Genomic DNA, 21684 nt, shown 5'->3' with positions numbered 1-21684 from the left:
CTCTTTATCAGGTTAGATGTTAAAAAAGCGGGGTGGGGTGGTGGTGTAAATATTTAGGCCTCTCTGTCTGTACCTTATAGGAAGCTTTGGCCCCTCTAAAAGTTGCAGACTGGTCTTATGGTCATGGTTTTAAAGAATCTTCCTACCCCTCACCCCTTTTTCTTCTCTAATTTCCAGCAGGAGGTAGAGTTTTGCAGAACTTGAACTTTTGCACAAAGTGTTGTTCTCAGTTGATCTTAATAAAAGTTATTACGTGGCTTCTGTTTTTGGATTTTGCTGTGGAGAGAAAAGAATGTCTAGTTTGTATCTTGTCTCTTTCCTGGTTAATACATGAACTGTTTCGCTTATTGCTTGACTGTAAATGCTATACAGGCTTCCTAGATACAGTGAAACAGTGCTCTACCCATTTGTCCAGCATCATCAAGACAGCAAGTAACAGCGGAGGAACTGCCTGCCATTAACAGTCTCCCGGTTGTGTTCTGAGGCTCTGCTTACACAGCAATAGGCTGGGCTTACAGCTTTACCCAGATGCCCTTCCTGAATTGTGTATGCTCTAGAATGCAGAAGATGTGTATTCCAGGATGTCTGCTCCATTTGTGGGGGGGAGGGGGGCATTTGTCCAGGTCTAGCTGTCACTCAGCATGAAGAAAGCGTACCCTCAGAAGAAGTGCTGGCATCCTCAACCATGCAAAGGGATTCCAGGGCAGACACTGGGAAGATAGGCAACAGCCAGTCTGTATGATAGGTTACAAAAGCCCAAGACATTTCAAAAGCCTAGGACTATGATAGGGTTTAAACTTCACAGGGGTTATCAACTGCCAGATGAATATTTCCAACTAGCTTGACTTAAATACAGACCTTTAGGAACAGGGAGCGAGGAAGAGCAAAAGAGTATCTGTACAAAACAACAACAACACTGTTTGTTCTTTAGAGGATCAATGTTTGTAGGTCCTTTTGGCCCTCAATTTACAGCCTTCTGTTTTTTAAAGATTGTATTACAAATTTAGTGAATGGATGTGGCTTTAAAATACAGGTTCTCTTTACGTATCCCTCTCCAGAGTTTGCTTGTTTGCCCTCCAGGCGAATCATGCATACGCCCACACAGACACAGCTGTGCCTGCGGAGGGGAGGACACTGTTTGCAGTGAAGCATTTATCGTCTGGGTATCCGAAATAGTTTGTCTTTTGAAAGCTGTTGCAAAGGCAGCTATGAGCAGGTTCAGTCAGATAGGAGGAGGAGGTTCTAAGAAAGTGCTGCTAAGTGAGCTCATGCCGTAAAAAAATGAAGCATCAGGGTAAGTAGACTGCCAGTGAGGAACACACATGCCTTTTGGAGGTAACGGGCGATTCTCTTGGTAGAATCACCAAGCTGGGGAGGGTGCCGGACTGATGGCAGTTTGGGCAGGCTGTGCCTGCTCCCGGCAAAGAGATCAAGCCAAGCAGCTCCTGGCATTTCATCGTCAGCTGTGTTAGTGGAAGCTGGCTTCCCACCACCAAAGAGAACCACTTTCCTAGAAGCTTCCCTCCATTGGAATGAGCCTTACAAAGGACCAGAGGAGTTAGCCGTGTTAGTTTGTAGTAGCAAAATCGAAAAGAGTCCAGTGGCACCTTGAAGACTAACCAACTTTACTGTAACATAAGCTTTCGAGAACCACATCTCTCTTCGTCAGATGCATCTCATCTCATCTTTGTTGCAGCTAAGCGGAAACGTATCCTTGGGCTACACTGACTTGGATGAGAATAAGACTGTGCCTGCATGAGTGTAGTTTTAGATGGGTAGCCGTGTTGGTCTGCAGTAGAACAGCAGGATTTGAGTCCAGTGGCAACTTGGAGACCCACGGGATTTTCAGAGTGTACGCTTTCTGGAGTTCAAAGCTCCCGTCCTCAGACGCGTGACCAACTCTGTTACGGTGGTGTAGTGATGTTTCTCCATTATATCTGTAACTGCTTTGTTGTCATTGCTATGATGGTGCAAGAAATTAGCAGCGTTAGGAGCAAGGGGAGGGAGAGTGAAGAGTAGAGGAGGGGTCAGCTTGGCCATGATTTTGTCTCACCTGCCTGCTCACAGTCTTGTCTCCTCTACCATCATAAAGCTAGAACCACCGTCTTGCTTCAAATACGTACCTGTGGGACTCAGCCTGATTCATCTCTCTCTTCTTGCGGGGATTCTGGGTCGCACAGGAGTATATAAACCCATGGAGTGTAGCTGACATATCAAGCCATACATGGCATGAGGCTTTATTGTCTTTGCTCCCTTTGTTCCTTAGAATAAATATTATGTGTGAGAGAGTGCTGGGGGGAAAACAAAAGAGCATCTTTCCTCAGAACCCTTGTTGAATGTATGGCTCAGTAGGGCTCTGAAGACAGACAGCCACCAGGAACTTCACTTCTGTTCCTGTAACTGTGGCTTCACACAGGCAAGCAAAAACCAGTGGAAGGTGTGCCTCAAAGCAGGGCTCTGCTTTGTGCTCCACCCCACGTGCAAGCTCAGCAAAATGGGTATGTAGCAGACACCCACGGCCACCGAGTTATCTCCCTTTATGTATGCTCACTCCCTTTTGGGACTGACAGTGCTAGTAAGAAATTTAAATTACTTTCACTCCTAGTTGTAGCATTGCCGTGGGTGTTCATGTGCACCTTCCCTATTTCCTGAATGTCTGTATCAAGGGTCATATCTTTTTGTAAGACCTGTATTTTTACTGGGTTATGGGTCTGACCAGCCCCCCCCATAGTGATATCTAGATCCAGGATCCATTCCCTGTGTCATCCTTACTGCTGCTCCTTTCTGCTATCCAATAATGATGTTGCTTAGATACCTAGAGGTCAGCTTTGCCTTGTAGCCTCTTCATTTTCCTCTTCCAGAGTAGGAAGTCTGTGATGTCTTGCTACAGAGCTGATTGTAGGATGCTGCAGACATCTCTGAGCTCACTGTTGCAGGGTGCGCTCTTTCTCATCCCAAGTGGCTTCCTTCCACAGTGTTTGCTGCCTTCACACAGGCATCGGTACAAGATGGTTGAGTGCGTGCTTTTCAGTGAGCGCATGCAAGCTTTGGTGGCCTCAGCAGAGCTTGAACCCCTCTTACTGGTTGTGAGTGCAGAACCTGACTGCTCTGGGCAATCCTTCCTCTGTTGCCTGTTGTGCAAAGATTGTGTTTTGGGCAACCAAGGGATTCAGATACTGTAGAACTTAACGCTGAAGTGTAATGGGTTGTGGCGTTAACTGTGCTGGGGTTTCATACAGTGTACACTTGTATGTTGCTTTGGGAGGGAGAGTGGGACTCTGTGAGTGATACTTTTGTGGCGTCCCTGCCATTGCTGTGTTCTGATGTAAGGACTGTTGAGAAGCACCCTTGCGATCGGTGTGTAAAGGTGTCATTTCCAGGAACTTGGTGAGAGCACTCGTGGTTGAGCCTGAGGTTCTCGTGTAACGGCATCTCTGTGTGTTCGCTGCTGCGAGGGAAGAGAGGACCCCGGTCCCATTTTGCTGGTGTGACCTTTGGTGTAGCAGCAGCTGTCTCCGCTGGACAATGGTACCGCCCCAGCTACATCTGCCCCAAAGCATCCAGTCTTTATAAATCTGCTTAAGTTAGGGACCTTGACAGAAATATTCAAGGATTCTGACTTCTCTTAGAAGCCCATCAGGAATGAGAAGTATCCCTAGCTGTTACAGGACCTGTGTATGTTTGATTAGATGACTTGTAATTATTTGGGGTGGGGAGGGATCTTTCTCTTTGTTAGGGAAATATGTTGCTCACCTATCATGTGTATTTGCCCACATTTTTGTTTTTATGAACTTTTAAAAATTATTTACAACGTGCAGCTCACTTCCCTGATAAACAGCTCAAGGCAGTAAAATGGATTTATAATATGCCCTGATTTAAGGTGAGAGGGCAGGATTAGACTTAAAAGGGAAGCTGCGGTTGTCATGGAGGGCTCCCCCTCTCCGCCATGGGGCAGTGCACAGATGTTTTCCGCTTTTGCAGCCCTACTGTTTCAACTTGACAACCCCCACTCCGTTTTTTGCTTCTTCCTTGACCAAATTGAGCCTATGAGTGTTTATTACGTGCCATTTTCCACTTCCTTGCACCACAGTTTCTCTGCTTAATGTATATGATTGAACGTTCTTCCATAAATAAACCAGGTATAAGTGGCATATGCTCCATCAGACACGCAAGAACTGCTGCTGCTCATTGCTGGGCCTTTACAGTGGTGGCCCCGAAGGTTAGTTGAGAATGCCAGGAAAGTCATGCACCCTGCTGTCCTTCAAAAAGGCTATGCAAGGCTGAGCTGCTTAGTTCAGGCTGAAAATGGGACTTGAAACCTGACTGGAATCTAGTTCTTCATACCCCTTGCCTTCACAGGCCATTCTTGGCAGCCCTCGCAGGTTCTTGCTTTCTGTGTGCAGAAAATCAATGTCAAGTGGTCCGTTGATCTACCCTTCACCAAATTTGGGAAGCAAAGATTGCCATTTGGTTTCTAGGAGGCTACCAGGCTGAACACAGTTGGATCTTTGTCCTTAGGACCATTCATTCCCTCCTACCAAGCTGCAGTCTGGATTCCATACAAGTCAGGAGAGGTCAAGCATGCTGGGAGGATCTTGGCTGTGTGGCTGTATCAAATTCCTCCTGGGCCACGAGGCATTCACGTCGGGAGTACAGCTCTGCCAACAGTTAGCTGGGCAGTTGGTTTCCAAAATGTGCAGGGAGCTTGGATTTAACCACCCCTGCCCATCTGACTGTGCTGCCGGGGCTTTCAGATCGCTTCTATGCCTTTGACAGCTTCAATGGGACGTGCCTTCTCTGACCTTGAGCTGCCCATGTTTGTTTGGCTTGGCTGCAAGTGACTTTCCTCCAAAGGGTGGTTTGCTTGGGTCGCTGTTTTGAATCCTTGGGATGCTACGTCTCAAAGCCCAACTTCTGCCAGTCGGTATCGTTCACTCTCGTCTGTTGGCTTCACTTTACATGTTAAAGATTCTCCAGAAGTATTTTAGGTCACTACAGTTTCAGCTAGGCTGCTGTAAAAGGAAGTATTTCTACAAAGTACCTTAGAAGGCATGCAGAAGAAAGCTATCATTTCCAAGAAAGGTGCTACTATATCCAGGGCTAGCAGCAAGTTATGTCATCGTTAGAAAGATCTAGTTGTGGGAATCCTGTCTAAACTCGGAAGGCACCAGGTTTTTTTTTTATTATTTTATTTTCAATGTTTATACTCGACCTCTCAACAAAAAAAGTAACAACATAATTCACATGAGTTTAAAATCAGTCATATAATAGTAAAACACTCATTAAAATTTCTAAGCTAGTAAGATTAAAATATCACCACCAGCAAGAGAATCTAAAAGCAGAGCAACAACACCTTTCTTTAAAAGTTGGATCAAAACCTGTAAAACCCGAGAGAAGGATGAAAACCAGATCCTCCTTCCAGAATCTGCAGAGTGTCAATAAGGGGAGGTTACATCTTTGCTTGATTGCAACCCCCCCCCCCCCTTTCTCACGCTTACACACACACACGCTCACACATGGAGTCCAGGGCACTGTGGTAAAGTGCTTCCCTTACCCGTTATCCTTTGCAAGTGGCACAAGTATTCGGAGACTGAGCTGTGAGGGTACATTGGGTTTTTATCATATGATTGTGCAGCAACAGGAACCAAGGGGGTGCAATTACTTTAATTATAGAACTTTAATTCAAAATGACAACCTTTTTTTTTAAAATGACTGAATTCCAGTCCTTGCACAACTAACACTTGATTCAGACATTACTCCAGTTGGTGGCCTGGGCTTCCAAATGGGTACAGTACAGCAGGGAAACTCTGGTGTTGAGGTGTTTGCCTGCCATTATTTTCCATCTTCTGAGTGCTTGGCTTCACCATTTCGTTCCCATCTCTGCATTGCAGCAATTTCTGAAAGCAGAGCACTGGCTATAACTAAGGCTTGTCAAGTTGAACATTATGCCAAGCCGTACCACAAACCATGGCATACAAGTAACTTCAGACTTGGGATTCTGAGCCTGATCTGCTTGCCAAGCTCAAGCTGTTACCGGAAGTGGTCTCCTTGCAATAAATATGATTTATGGGGGAATTAGCAAGCAAGGAAGACAGCTATACGAGAGGCGGTAACTGGGATCTATGACCTGTGTATACCAGGTCCCTTACGAAGTAGAACAAGCGAGTCTGGTGCTTAATATCAACCAATAACTTTTATTGAACACAAGAACTTCATGCACATACACACAAATTACTGGGGGAAATAATTACACAGAGAGAGTCCTAGGAAATGTAGCCAGAGATTGGGAATAGAGAGAGGGGGGGAGTAAGTATATCTACCTATCCTGGAGAGTAGTCCAGTCTGTGGTGAAGAGAGAGAGAGAGAGAGAGAGAAGCTTCAAACGTCCAGCGTCCTCGGCCAAGAGAGCCAGAGCCTTAGAGCAAACCTCAAGGGAACAGCGCTTGTGGATCCGGAAACGTGTTTGATTTGAATGGGGCTAAGGCTCTGCTTTTATAGGTAAAATGTGCCCCGAGGTGGAGAAGAGTCCTCCTAGCAGTTAGGACAAATACTCCAATGGTCAGTTCCTGGGTTAGACAAAAGGCTCGATTGCCTTGATGGATAGCTGCCGGAGTGTGTGAATGTCAATGTAAAACTGGTGCTAGCAGGGCACAAAGAAGATAGTTTTCTAATTAAGTCCACCAGAGCTATGTGAAATACTTTAGGAGAGGAATGCATTATGCCAGGAACGACTGTACATACTTAATGAATGTCATTTGATTAGGTTCTCAATCATGGACAGGAGATCTCATCACGGAAGGAGGGAAAAGAATGTGCTAAGTGTGGGTGACTCTGCGAGGCCTTTGTTGCACTGGACCCTTCTGGGGCTGGGATGGCAGTAAATCCAATCAAGCTTGGTTCTCCCAGGTGGGATGTAGCAACGGCAGAGGCTCTCTGGTGGCTATACGGTAGCCATTTTAAACTCCAGAGGCTTGTACACTTTTAATGTTACATGCAGCTATATGAAAACTGCTGTACAACTGGCAAAGGCTGGGCTGACTGCTTACAAAGCCATGGTTTGTCGGTTCAGACATCACATCAAGCCACAGTTACAGCCTCCATAACTGGTTACAGCTTCTGTAATTATGATTTCTTTTAATGCCTTAATTGAGCTAGTGTGTGTCTTTTTTAAAGTTTCATTTTATTCAAGAGAAACAGATTATGGTTGGGTTAGAATTTGTTCCCTGGAAAAGTTTGTTTTACAAAATTTATAACTTGTTTTTTGCCTTCTCAAGGGCCACCAGGGTGGCTCACAAATTAAAACACAATAAAATCACATTTTAAAACCATTAAAACCACTCAAGTAAATCATCATTAAAACAGTTAAAACCTGTGTCAAAATACATATAGAACAAACAACAATTAAAAACATTGCACAGGAAGGAGTGATGACTGAAGGAATGCCAAATGAAACAAAAAAGTCTTTGCCTGCTAGTGGAAGATGAAACTGGAAGGGGCAGATGAATCTTCTTGGAGAGATCCAGAGTTTTGGTGCCACCACTGAGAAGGCCATTTCCCAGATTGCAGCTGCCTAATCTCAGAATGTGGGGTACCTGAAAGAGGGCTTCCGAAGATGACTGGTCTGGTAGGTTAGTCAGGGAGTAGGTGGTCTTTAAGAATCCTTTCTACTACCCTCTTTAATAAACCTTTTCTCTGCTTTTGTCTTCCAGGAGTTGCCCAATTCTGTCTTCCTGGTAATGGAGGTGTGTATTCATTTTCCTTCCTCAGCTAGATTTGAGTAGACTTCCGTTTTTATCTTATGTATTTGCCACAGTTTTATCCTGCCCTTTCTCTATGGGTTCCCCCTTCCTCTATTTTATCTTTACAATAACCCTAAAGGAGTATACTAAGCTAAGGTTGCCAGTTTGGTATAGTGGTTAAGAGCAGCAGGACTCTAAGCCAGCTGGGTGACCTTGGGTCAGTCACAGCTTCTCAGAGCTCTCTCATCCTCACCTACCTCACAGGGTTGTTGTTATGAGGATAATAACAAACTTTGTAAACTGCTCTAAGTGGGCATTAAGTTGTCCTGAAGGGTGGTATATAAATTGAACGTCATTGTTGTTGTTAAGATAGAGCCAAAGATCAGCAGGTGTAGTGGTTGGAGTGTGAGGCTGGTGAGTCCTAGATCCTAGTCCCCACTTGGTCGTGAAACTAGGTAACTTGAGCCAGTCACTCTTTCAGTCACGCACTTCATCAGATCGTTGTAGCAATAAACTGGAAGGGGAGAACCATTTATGCCACTGAGTATCTTGCATTAAGAAGGGCAGGATAAAAGAAAATTATAATAAATGATCTTCAAGTCCTATACAAAAGTTTTGAAGCCTGGAGGTGCTGTTGGAAATATTTTTATCATGCTCCTTTCTCCTCCCTTCAATAAATAAATCTGCTCTCAGATATCCAAATTTTAAAATTTGAATGAACTGTATTTGTTGGCTGTTGTGGGTTTTCTGGGCTGTATTGCCGTGGTCTTGGCATTGTAGTTCCTGACGTTTCGCCAGCAGCTGTGGCTGGCATCTTCAGAGGTGTAGCACCAAAAGACAGAGATCTCTCAGTGTCACAGTGTGGAAAAGATGTAGGTCACTGTGACACTGTGACACTGAGAGATCTCTGTCTTTTGGTGCTACACCTCTGAAGATGCCAGCCACAGCTGCTGGCGAAACGTCAGGAACTACAATGCCAAGACCACGGCAATACAGCCCGGTAAACCCACAACAGCCATCGTTCTCCGGCCGTGAAAGCCTTCGACAATACAACTGTATTTGTATTACACACATTTCACGTCTGTTCACACAGTATATTAAAAACATGTTATTTCTTGCATGTCTTCCCTCATAGTCAAAGTCTAAGAAAGGAAGGGGGGGGGGAGAAGAGTGAGGTCTAAAATTCTTAGCAGTACAGAAAAGAGCATCAAAACTGGTTTATCATTACAACAGTGAACCCCGGAAATTCCACCACAAGGTCCAGAAATTTCCACTTCTCTGGAAAATAGTAATTCTTTGGGTTCCAAACACCAAACTGTAACTGTGTCCTCCTCCAAGCCAGAATAACACCTGGTTTAGATCTCTGGCTTCAAGGCAAGAAAACAGGGTGCAGTTTTTGTTTGTGCAATAATGGCAAACTGTTTTCCCCCCCAGAAAGGAAAATGGTTAAAATCCAATCTGTATATCCCTCGTGAGCCTGAAAATTTCCAAGGCTCGTTCCTGTCACAACAAACCGTAGTTCGCTGTTGCAAGTGAACCATGCCTTAACTTGAGAAGTGACGTCAAAAGGCACATTTGCATGAAAGAGGTGAAGTGAAAGGAAGACCACGTGAGCCTGAAGGGATGCTTGCAACCTTAACCATGGTTAGGAGAAGGGAGAGTGTAGAATCTGCACTGGATCTTTTGACAGGCAAGATAAAGAATCCAGATATCACCAGCTCGTGCCTGGACTAGCCCTTTTCTTTTCTCTCCCGGACAGTATTGCAACGGAGGAGACTTGGCAGATTATTTACAAGGTAATGGATTGCTTTTGATGCTTCGTTAATTGCTTGACAGGTGTGCAATGCTGCGATCCCATTTTCCTGCAGGTTTATGACTTGGCAGGACCTGTTCTGTTTGTACTTGAGATTCTCCCTTTAATGATTTTTTTTCAACTTCAAGTGAACTAAAATATGAGAGAATAAAAGAGAGCTCAAAATTTCCTTTGGGCTATGCTTACCTCTCTTCCCCCCCCCCCCCCGCCAATCAGCTGAATGAGCAATGCATTTTTTAAAATCTGGACTTTTGAGGGATGTCTCAGCAAATGCCACTGGGAAGCAAGAACGAGGTTCTGCCTCAGCAAGCGCATGATGCGTTTTTCCTGGAAATGGCTGTCGAATGCTTCTCCCTCCCCCTTCCCATTTGTAAAGGGCACCTGCTGTCTCAGAGGGGCAAGGCTGCTTGTGGGAAGGCTGCAGAGGTGGGGAGCAGCTGCTGTCGTCGGTGGGAGTCTCATGCAGAGAGAGAGGACTCTTCTAGCTTTTCTTTTCAGCCGTGGAATGTGGCTGCTGCTGCTTGTGATTTTCATTTCTCTGTTGACTTCGGCTGGGGTCTGTGTGTGGGGATGTGAGTAAAGTCAGGATTGGGTGTGTGTGTGTGTCTGTGTGTGGTCCCTGAGCAAAGATCCATCACATTTCCACTTGCAGGATCTCAATGAGACTCTGTCTGTGTCCAGCATCAGGAGCAAAGTTCAGGTGTTGACCTCATTGTAGCGACATTGCAGAGTAGGAGCACTTACCTTTCCCATCAGTGAGACTGTTGGATCATTAATTCATTGGAGGAAGTAAGCAGGTGCACTCAGGGGGCATCTGCTGTCTGCCCCAGTAACTTCATCCGTTGAGAATTGAGCCGTGCTCCAGTCAGTCATCCCAAGTTTTTTTTTTAATTATTTTTTACAACATTTGTAGTCCTCCTTTCTCAAGAACACTCAAGGTAGATATTGTCTGATTTGATTTCACTGGTGTGTGACAGAGTGTTTGGGACTCGTTTTTTTATGGGTCATAATCCAGCCCTTTTGAGCCCCATTGATCTAAGTAGGAGCGGGGCAACTGCTGAGTTCTCCCATTGAAATCAGAAGGGCTTCAGAGTGCTGAACGTTGCCTGGATAGTCTCTGGTTTGGGGTTACCTGTCAGGTCCAGTTTAAATGTTGCAGCCCCACAGGGCAAAATGCTTCCAGGTGGCTGCTTCCACATGGAGTCACTCTTGATATGTTTTTTCCCTGCTCAGCAAAGGGAACCCTGAGTGAGGACACCATCCGGGTGTTCCTCCAGCAGATTGCTGCTGCCATGCGCATCCTCCACAGCAAAGGGATCATTCACAGGGACCTCAAGCCACAGAATATCCTGCTGTCATACACTAACCGCAAGAAGACGAGCATCGGCAGCATCCGTGTCAAGATAGGTGAGTTGGGTGTTTTTTCTGCACTTCAACACAGCTGACTTGGCAAAACTGAAGGCAACTTTGGAAACCTATTTTAAACTGAAAAGCCTGGGGTCCATTTGCATATCTCACTTCTGTGGCATAATTTGCACACTGTGGTCTGCTGCTACACGTAACATTATTTAGATGTACACTTAAAATGTAAAGCTGATAGGAAAGAAAACCAAGTATGCTTATTAGGGGACTGTGACAGGCTGCAGCTTTGGGCTGTTTGTCTGCTAGCTCAGCTTTTGTCTCCTGCCAGACATGTGAAATGGCTGTACAATTCACAGACCCGTTTTGCTCCTGACTAGAGATGGGCACGAACCGAAATACAAACCAAAGTTCGTCACGAACTGGGCTGGTTTTTTTTTGGCTCGTGAACCAGCGGTTCATCAGAGGGTATTTCTGACAAACCACGACAACCCACTATGATTTTTAGGCCAGTTCGTTTGGTTCGTTATTCGGTTCGTCACTACAGACAGCCTGGCGCTGGTCAATCAGTTTCCTAGGCAACAGGAGGGATGGGCTTTCTGCAGACCTTCTGCTGCCCTGGAAGTGACATATTCACAAACCAAACAAACTGGTTCATGAACCGGGCAATTTTATGCTGGTTCGTGAAACGCGAACCGCCATTTTCCCGGTCCGTGCCCATCTCTATTCCTGACATTTATTTGAACAAGGTGGACAGGCTTATTTCATCCTCCTTGACCACCCATTTAGCTGCTAATGGCGGTTTGTTCCTGCTCACTACAAGCCACTTAACTTTCAGCGGAGAGCAATGGTGGACAGAGCAGTTTGTACAAACGATGGCTAGGGTGATATGACCTTCCGTTGTGGTAGTGGTGGGTATTTCCTTCCATTCCTGCTTCATAGCCCTGCTTGCCAATATTCACTGACAAACTTGCATCTCCTTTTTTCCTATTTAGTAGTAAAGGGGGGGAGGGTGGATAGCTTCTAAGCTATCTTACTTTTTATTTACATAGTTCATACCCTACCTCTGTCCCCAGTGGGGGACCCAAAGCAGCTTACATCGTTCTCCATTTTATCCTCACAACAACCCTGTGAGGTGGGTTAGGATGAGAGTTCTTGCCTTAAGCATTGTTGATATTTTCGCCACCCGCATCAATGATGTATTCTTTTCTCTGATCAGCTGACTTTGGGTTTGCTCGTTACCTCCAGAGCAATATGATGGCTGCCACCCTTTGTGGGTCCCCTATGTATATGGTGAGTGACAAATTGTAACATTTCCTTTGCTGCTGTTGTAAAAGGTAAATGGCAATGTTATAAGATAAAGACTCCACAAGAAATCACAATTGTGAGAACAGTTTGGAAACCACGCTTCTAAGTCCCCCCCCCCTTTCAGGATTCTATGAGTTCTCAGAGGTTTGAGCACACTAATTTTCCCTCCCTTGCCCTTTTCCAGACCCCCAACCGCTCTCCAAATTCCGCATCTCCTGTTGTACGCACAGTCCTTAGGAGTCTGTTCTGCTTTTGCTTTCTTCCTGTTCAATTTGGTTAATTTATATATAGAAGCCACCTTATTTTGTCCTTGGGTGAACTTGTTGTGCTGCCTTTATGATTGGCACACAAAATTATTAGTGATAGTTATCTTACATGATACAGTGTTAAAATCGTTCATGTATATTATCAGTAACTCTTCAACAGTTCTGTAGAGTAAGTCAGGGGGCTGAAATGGAGTTAACAGTGGCTTGCCTAAAGGTCACCTTTTGAGAGGCAGGATTTGAACCAGGGATTTTTAGGTTAATAGCTTAGTCTCTTAACAATTAACCAGCAAGTCTGTTCCTTGATGTCTGTTTGGAGATAGTGTGGAACACAGCTGGGTGCATTTATTCCTCTTCCCAGAGACACGTTCTTCTCTCTGTAACCACCCCAGAACTGAAGCACCAATTGGCAGCCCCGTTTGGGGTGTGTGAACAGCATTAGCTGATGCCCTCAGAGCAAGGCTGGGGGGCGGGGGCTGTGTGGCTTTGACTGGCCATTGCCCTTTAATCTGATAGAGCTCAAGGGCAGCTCATGCAGCCACACCTCTACTTGCAGGAGTAGGAATTCCCCTCCTCCGAGCCACACATTCGGCATGAACTGTAAACCCAGTTCATGGCTTTCGTAGTGTTGCTTGGCCAATGTTCATCAGGTTTGCTATTTGAGCAAAGTTGCAAATGGCAAAAGTGATTGAACTGTCCTCCAGGGGGGGGAAAAGAGGGAGGGGTGAGTGAGAATTATTCCCGTCTGTCTATTCTTTTTTCCTTACCCAGTGTACAGCTTCTGTTCTAAACATCTACCGTTTAAAAAATAATAGTCTTAATAGTTTCTGAAGCCTATACAGTGGGATTAAATTAAAAGGCACAGCTGCTCCCCCCCCCCCCCCCGGGCATTTTCAGGTTGGTTTGCTGATCCAGCTGTCATAGCTCTTGTTAGTGCCTGACTGGTTGTTAACTCTGCTGTGAATTCGTTGTGTTTTCCAGGCTCCAGAAGTGATCATGTCACAGCACTATGATGCTAAAGCCGACTTGTGGAGTATAGGAACGGTGATCTATCAATGCCTGGTTGGAAAGCCGCCTTTCCAGGTATTCTCTGAACAGCCTCTGTGGTCAGCTTAATTGTATTCTGCCAAATGAGGGATGGAATACAAAGATGATGTCCTCCCATCCTGTCAAGCCTGTATAAAAAGATGAGGGTGTCAAGCATATAGGAAGCTCCCTGATGCCCCCTTGCTGGTGTATAGCAAACCACTGTTTGAAAATTGGGAGGTAGCCTTGGAGATGTAAGCTCTTTCTCCCGTTTTGCCCTCTAAAGTGATTTCTCCTTCCTGTTGGTGACCATGTTTTTCTGTGATGAATTTTAAACAAACCGTAATTAATGCTAAATTAGAGATTGAAGCTGAAAGGTTGCAAACCCTTGGTTCATCTTCGTTCTTCTGTGCCTCCACACATGGGGACTGCGCAGGTGCAGGCCAGCCGCCGGAGAATTTTCTAGAGCTTCCATGGCTCCGAGGGGGCCGTTGATCGCGCGCCTCAGCGACAGTTTTCCCGCCTAAACGGTCACATGCTCCTCCAGCGACCAACGGCCCCTTCCCTCAGTTCTCTTCTTGCCGCCGCTTGGAGAGAACGTTGAGCTTCGTGCTCTGTGCTTTGTGTTTCGTGCTTTCTAACTGATTGATCTTTGGCTTGTGACTTCGGACTTCGGACCTCGACTATTCTTTGGATCTCGCTTTGGACTTTGACGTGAACTCGGTAATACGACTCGGACTGTTTTGACCCTTCTCTCGCGTGCCCCTGAAGATGGCCTCAACGGCTCTCTTCAAACACTGCCTTCAGTGCCACACTAAGATGGCCAAGACCGATGGCCATGACTTATGTCTTTTTTGTTTGGGGGAGACCCACAATGTGTCGGCCTGCAGGATCTGCCAGGGCTTCACTAACAAGGCCCGGCAGGATCGGAGGGCCCGACTGAATTCATCACTGTGGCAGTCGGTCATGTCCGAGGGGACCCCGTTACCTAAGGCCGGCCTTAGCCCCTCTGCCGAAAGGTGTTCAGGAGCTGGCTCAGTGGCCTCCGCGAGGTCGGGGTCGAAGCCGCGTCCCCCGAGTGCCTCGGCGTCGAGAGCGGCCTCTCCAGCGCAGGGTCCGGCGCGGCCGCCCCGCAGCGCGTCATCCACCAGGTCGGATCCGAGACTGACTTCGGAACCGAGGATCCTGGTTCCGAGTTCCCGGTCGAAACCGACGACTGGCTCGATCCCGGTCAAGGCGAAGAGGTCTAAGCAGAGGTCCCCTTCGAAGGCGAGGAGCGCGTCGGTTCTGAGATCTTCTTCGGAACCGGCAAAAAAGAAGAAGAAGACCAAACATCATCGGTCGCCGCATCCCGCTCCTCAAGAGGAGGTCATCGTGCTTCCTCATACGCCTTCCCCTCATCTGGCCTCCCCTGAACCGGAGGAGGTCTCCGTGCCGGTGCCGGATCCGATGGCCTTTGAGACTGTGCATGCGGAGTTCTCTTCTGGGCCGGAGCCGAGCCCGCGGTCCCGTCGGAGTCGACCATCGCCTGCCCGTCGGTCGCCGGGGTCAGAACCGAGCCCGTCACCTCGTCGGAGCCGTCCATCTCCTGCCCGACCATCTTCACCTGCTGCCGGTCGTGAGCGACGTCGGTCCAGGGACAGTGTCCGGTCCGCTGCGTCCCGACATCGTCAAGCCTCCTTCCTTCCCTCGCCATACCATTGCCAGTGGGAAGGGACACCTGCCAGTTTCTCCATGTCGGAACCGAGGCCTTCGACGTCGAAGCAAGCGTGGTTTCCCTCTCCAGCCCAGGGTGAGGAATCCCAGCTCGGTTCCGAGGAGGGCGATGTGGAGAGCCTCGGCGACTACCAATCGGAGTCCTGGTCCGAGCCATCGCCGGCTGACGATCTGGTGCCAGCTACGGGTTCACCGTACGAGGACCTCCGCATCTACTCCTACCAGATGGCAAGGATGGCTCAGGCCCTCGAGATGGACATCTCTTCGGCAGTCCCCCAGACCAAGGACAAGCTCCTCAAGCGGATCTGCGGGGATAATCCGGCATCTATTGGCTTCCCCATGCTTGAGGGTATAGAGGAGATAGTGGAGAGGATGTGGAAGGTGCCCTGTGACCAGCCTCCAACATCCAAGCGCATCGAGCAGCTGTATAAAATAAAACAGGGCACCTGGCAGGCGTTGGTGAAGCACCCTCCACCTTCCTCTCTGGTCACTGAGGAATTCAATCCCGGACGGTCAGGCCATTCCTCTGTGCCGGCCGATAAAGAGAGCAGGAAGCTTGATGCCCTCGGTAGACGCCAGTACACAGTCGCTTCACTGGGTCTGAGGATTGCCAACTATCAGACCATTATGGCAGGGTACCAGCTCTACTATGGGAGAAGTTGGCATCCTATACTCGAGACCTCCCACCTGAGCAGAAGGCTGTGGTGTCCTTGCTGCAAACCGAGGCTGTCAGGCTGTCCAAACAGCAAATGAATGCTGGGAGCCATGCTGCCGACACTGCTGCTAGAGGGATGGCTTCGGCGGTGGTCCTCAGGCGCCATTCCTGGTTGCGGTCTACTGCCCTTTCCCAGGAGGTGCGTTCCAGGGTGGAGAGCATGCCCTTTGAAGGGGACTCGCTGTTCTCCAAGTCTACCAACGAGACCCTGAAAAAGAAAAAAGAAGACAGGCAGACGGCGCGGTCCTTGGGGCTGGCTCCTGCGGACAAGCCCACCTCCAGGCCACGGTACGCTCCCCGGTCCGGCCCTTACCACTTCCAGGGCAGATACCAGCAACAGCGGCCGGGCTACCAACAGTATCCTGCCTACCAGCAGCGGCCTTACCCTCCCGCACAGCAGCAGAGGAGGCGTAGGCCCTTCAAGCCTCATCCGTCACAGCAACCGGCCCAGCAGAGAGATCAGCAGGGCCCCGTGAGGCAGTACTGACGGGTCGCGCCAGCCGTATCCCCGAACTTCTCGGACAGACTGAGTCCACTCCTCTCTGAGTGGGAGTCAATAACATCTGACTCATGGGTCTTAACTATTGTTGAACTGGGATACGGGCTGGAATTTGTTGAGCTGCCTAGGTGCAGTTCACCCCTGACAGCTGTAAATAATACTATGGCCGAGCTGGATGCGGAGATCGTGTCGCTCTTGGCCAAGGGTGCTGTGGAAGAATTGCCCTATGAGGACTCTGTAAGGGGGTTCTTCTCTAGGTTCTTCCTGGTCCCCAAGAAGGATGGGGGCTTACGTCCCATTTTAGATCTGAGGGGCCTTAATGCCTTCCTCAAGGTGACCAAGTTCAAGATGGTTACGTTGGCGACTGTCATCGCCTTACTGAAGCAAGGGGATTGGTTTGCGGTCCTGGACTTGAAGGACACATATTTTCACGTGGGAATACGGGAGGAGCACAGGAAATACCTGAGCTTCGTTTACCGGCAAAGGGTTTTCCGGTATAAGGTGCTTCCCTTTGGCCTATCCACTGCCCCACGAGTGTTCACTAAATGTGTGGCCCCTGTGGTCTCCTTCCTTAGGGAAGAGGGGTGTACCATTTTTCCGTACCTCGATGACTGGCTCATCGTGGCTAATTCAGAGTCTAGGCTGGTGCAGGACATTGGCTTAGTACTTAGCACTTGTCAACGCCTGGGGCTCTTGGTGAACTTTGAAAAATCTGAACTGGTGCCCAGCTGCAAGGTTTCCTACATTGGTGCACTGTTGGACTCTGTGGAGGGTAAGGCTCTGCTCCCCTTGGAGAGGGCTCGGTCCCTAAGGGGTCTAGTGTCCATGTTTAAAAGGAACCGCTTCCAGTCCGTGCGCACTATCCAGTGCTTATTGGGGCATATGGCAGCGGCCACCTCTGTGGTCCCCTTCGCTAGACTGCGTATGCGCCCTCTCCAGAACTGGTTTGTGCGGAGGTATGATGCTCAGCAGCACCCTCCGTCCCTCAAATTTTCCATCCCGAGAGTCATCCTATCCTCTTTGGACTGGTGGTTGTCTGATGACAATTTATTTAAAGGGACCCCCTTTGGGTATCAGCACCATGACGTCACGGTTACCACTGATGCCTCTCTGTTGGGATGGGGGGCTTACTGTGGTGATGTATGTGTACAAGATGTCTGGTCTGAAAGGGAAAAGACCCTCCATATTAATGTGCTGGAATTAAGAGCCATTCGTTTCGCACTTGTGTCCCTTACAGCACTGCTGAGAAATCGTCAGGTGTTGGTGCAGACGGACAACACGACTGCCATGTACTATGTGAATCAGCAGGGGGGCACAGTGTCCATGGCCCTGTGCCGGGAGGCCACGCTCACTTGGCAGTGGGCAATCAGGAATGGCGTGTCGCTCCGTGCTATACACGTGGCTGGGTCAGACAATGCCCGAGCAGATGTCCTCAGCAGGGTTCTTTTGCTGGACCACGAGTGGGAACTGAACGTAGAGTGCATTGGGCCGATCTTTCAGATGTGGGGTCATCCGGTGATAGACGTGTTTGCCACTGCGGCAACCACCAAGGCCCACACGTTCTGTTCCAGGGCGGGAAGCGACCCCCTCTCTATTGGGGATGCCTTCCAGTTTACGTGGACGCAGGGCTTGCACTACATGTTTCCTCCATTCCCCTTGATCCCCAGGGTCCTGTGCAAGATAGAGGAGGACGGGACGGACTGCATCCTGGTGGCCCCCTTTTGGCCGCGGCAGGTTTGGTTCCCGAAACTCCTGCGGATGTCCCAACGGACTTATGTCAGTCTGCCCCCTCGGCAAGACCTTCTCCTGAACGGGAGCCTAGTCCACCACGATCCCAGGAAGCTGCATCTAACGGCTTGGCGGATCGTTCCTCCCCTGTAGGCTTTACTGATGAGGTACAGAGAGTCCTCCTGAATGCTCGTCGGCCATCCACTAGGCGCGCTTATGCGGCCAAGTGGCGCAGGTTTGAACTTTGGGCACTTGCTAAAGGAGTGGTGCCTGACAGGAGCCCCCTAGGGGTTGTATTCGAGTACTTGTGCTACCTGCGGGACCTGGGCTTGAAGGTTTCCTCCCTCAAGGTCCACCTGGCAGCTATATCTGCTGCTCACACCCGAGTTGAGGGTGTTACAGTTTTTTCTCACCCACAATCCCGCCAGTTCCTTAAGGGCATGTTCAATCTTTACCCACCTGTGTCGGCGCCAGTGCCTCAGTGGTCGCTGTCCCTGGTGCTCTCACGTCTAATGTTGCTTCCATTTGAACCAATGGCTACGTGCCCCTTGGATGTATTATCTTACAAGATGGCATTCTTGGTGGCTGTGACGTCAGCCAGAAGGGTCAGTGAGCTGTCTGCGCTGCGGTCTGACCCTCCCTTCCTTTTGTTTCATCCCAACAAGGTGGTCCTGCGTCCCAGCCTCGGTTTTCTGCCCAAGGTGGTGTCCGCCTTCCACCTCTCGCAGGATATCTCACTGCCTGCGTTCTTTCCTCAACCTTCCTCTAAAGGGGAAAAGGCCCTCCATTCCCTAGACTTGAAGAGGGCCATAGCCTATTACCTGGATAGGACAAAGGGATTCCACTTCAGTCCTCACCTGTTTGTATGTTTTGGGGCCAAGGACAAGGGTAACAGGGCTTCCTCACAGACCCTGTCTAGGTGGATTGTGGCGGCCATTAGCAAGGCCTATTCCCTTGCAGGGGTAGCTTGCCCGCTTCCTATTAGAGCCCACTCCACGCGGTCCCAAGCATCCTCTTCGGCACTCCTCAGGGGGGTGCCCCTGGTTAACATTTGCAAAGCAGCCACATGGTCCTCTGCAGACACCTTTGTCAGGCATTACGCCATTGATGTCAATGCAGAGCAGGATGTATCTGTGGCCATGGCTGTTCTGCACTCCCTTTTTTCCTAAGGGTGTCTTGGATGTGGTTACTAACATACCTGCTGGGTACCCTTGGGTAATGTAGTGTATATATGTATATATGTGTATATATTTTTCTGTATATACTTAGATGAATACTGAGTGCGTATATATATATTTCTACACAGCTTGTAGCACTGTATATGTGTTATGTTGTTCTTGGTGGTTCAATAAAATTGTGTTGGACTTCACCCCACCTTCCTCTTTGTGTGAAGCTTGGTACACTCCCATGAGTGGAGGCACAGAAGAACAAAGATGAAAACAGGGTTAACATACCTGTAACTTATGTTCATCGAGTTCTTCTGTGCTGACACACAACCCTCCCTCCTACCCCGCTGTGAATTCCAATGCACGACAATGTGATGGCTGTAACGGAAATTGGTGTTTTTGAGGTGTTACGGCTAAGTGTATTGGTCAAGCGGCGGCAAAGGAGAACTGAAGGAAGGGGGCCGTTGGTCGCTGGAGGAGCATGTGACCATTTAGGCGGGAAAACGGTCGCTGAGGCGCGCGATCAACGGCCCCCTCGGAGCCATGGAAGCTCTAGAAAATTCTCCGGCGGCTGGTCTGCGCCTGCGCAGTCCCCATGTGTGTCAGCACAGAAGAACTCGATGAACATAAGTTACAGGTATGTTAACCCTGTTTTTTTATTAACTGTTTTGTTTTGGTGTACATGAAGCATGGAACCATGGATAGCAATGGGAAGGGGAAAATAGGTATGAGAGGGCAGGTAAATGAGCACATGTTTGGGAATGAGCCTCACCATTAACAACCACGGTTATGGCATACATTTTTGATTAACCATGGTTTGTATTGCAGCATATGTAACACTGGGAAGGGGGAAACAACTAAGTGGAGGGAAGGAAGCAGAGCAGACCTGTATGTTCTGGATGTAGCCTTGCTAGTTGTAAACCATGGCTGTGAAAATATGTGGCTTAAACATATTTTTTGGCAAATTGCATTTTCTTTCTTCTACAGGCCAACAGCCCTCAAGATCTAAGAATGTTTTATGAGAAGAACAGGAACCTGATTCCTAGGTGGGTGTATTTTTGTGAGGAGTTTGTAATGTCTGGGAATCCAAGGATTTGAATACCAGTTGTTGCAGATCATCTTCCATGTCTTACGTCTTCTTGGTATTCTTAATTGTTGAAAAGAATAATTACATCTACATTTTTAATTGGAAGTGTTTGACCATAAAACAATACCCAAAATAAGATTAGAGCTCGTTTTGTTGTTCTTAGCGGCTGCAAAATTCCTAGTTGCAGCATTTTGGAAAAAGATTTTCAAAAATACCCTCAGTTAAAAAATGGTATCTTAAGATCTGGGATTTCTTGATCTTGGACAAAATCTTCTCCCAGCTCAAAGTTATCAGTACTCCATTTTACACAACTAATTTCACAAACGGCTTATTTGAATTCACTGGAAAATCTAAGCAGCAAATCTACCAAAGGCTATTCAAATACAGCTCCCTCATGCTTTAATACTACTACTACTACTACTACTACTACTACTACTACTACTACTACTAATAATAATAATAATAATAATATACCGCCCTTTGAGACAACTTAACACCCACTCAGAGTGGTTTACAAAGTATGTTATTGTTATCCCCACAGCAAGGTGGGTGGGGCTGAGAGAGCTCTGAGAGAGCTGTAACTGGCCCAAGGTCACCCAGCTGGCTTCAAGCGGAGGAGTGGGGGAATCAAACCTGGTTCTGCAGATTAGAGTCCCATGCTCTTAACCACTACACCAAACTGGCTCTCGCTACAACAAACTGGCTTTATTAAACTGGTTTATTAAGTAGTCAAATCTAGAATATTTTAAATTCTGCATCAACCACCATGATGTGACTACACAAATACCACTGGTTATTGCTGTTGGTCCTTCCTCCATAGTTAATTAACAGCATGTGCTTTAAAAAGTGTTATTGTTACTCTTATTATCAATAAATGTTGCCAATAAATACTTAGTGTTAAAAATATAGCTGCTCTAACATTTCCATTTCCTTTGTGTTCAGTATTCCCAGGGAGACATCAGCTTACTTGGCTGACTTGTTACTGGGCTTGCTTCAGAGAAATCAGAAAGACAGAATGGACTTTGGTGAGTAAAGCATTCCCCCTGCAGTTGTTCTTTTTTGTTGCCCTGTGCGAACTGGTTAACATGCAACGATCAGAATAATAAGGTTATCTAGGGGTGCTTTCTTAAAAACTTTGGTGGTACTGCAGAACTACTAAAGTGATCCTTTTTACAGGATTAGTTCAAAATGCTGAGTGTACATGTTTTCTAGTCACCTGGAGGTCATCTTCAGGCATAGCTGTTCAAAGCAAAAATTTTGAGGGG

General features: G+C 47.7%; 1 protein-coding gene across 2 annotated transcripts in view; it reads left to right on the top strand.

Moving 5' to 3' along the window:
• ULK2 (unc-51 like autophagy activating kinase 2) overlaps positions 1-21684 on the top strand; it is an 81277-nt gene that overhangs the window by 16804 nt on the left and 42789 nt on the right. For both annotated transcript variants that reach the window (XM_055001289.1, XM_055001288.1), the window contains exons 4-10: positions 7710-7742; positions 9499-9535; positions 10786-10959; positions 12131-12204; positions 13464-13565; positions 20320-20378; positions 21362-21444. In XM_055001289.1, coding sequence (XP_054857264.1) covers positions 7710-7742; positions 9499-9535; positions 10786-10959; positions 12131-12204; positions 13464-13565; positions 20320-20378; positions 21362-21444 — 562 coding nt within the window. The remainder of the gene's footprint in view (positions 1-7709; positions 7743-9498; positions 9536-10785; positions 10960-12130; positions 12205-13463; positions 13566-20319; positions 20379-21361; positions 21445-21684) is intronic.

This window comes from Eublepharis macularius, chromosome 17, assembly GCF_028583425.1.
Source record: "Eublepharis macularius isolate TG4126 chromosome 17, MPM_Emac_v1.0, whole genome shotgun sequence".
In the NCBI taxonomy this organism is placed as follows: Eukaryota; Metazoa; Chordata; class Lepidosauria; order Squamata; family Eublepharidae; genus Eublepharis; species Eublepharis macularius.
Note: the sequence above shows the minus strand (reverse complement) of the source record. Positions and strands in the feature narration are given on the sequence as shown.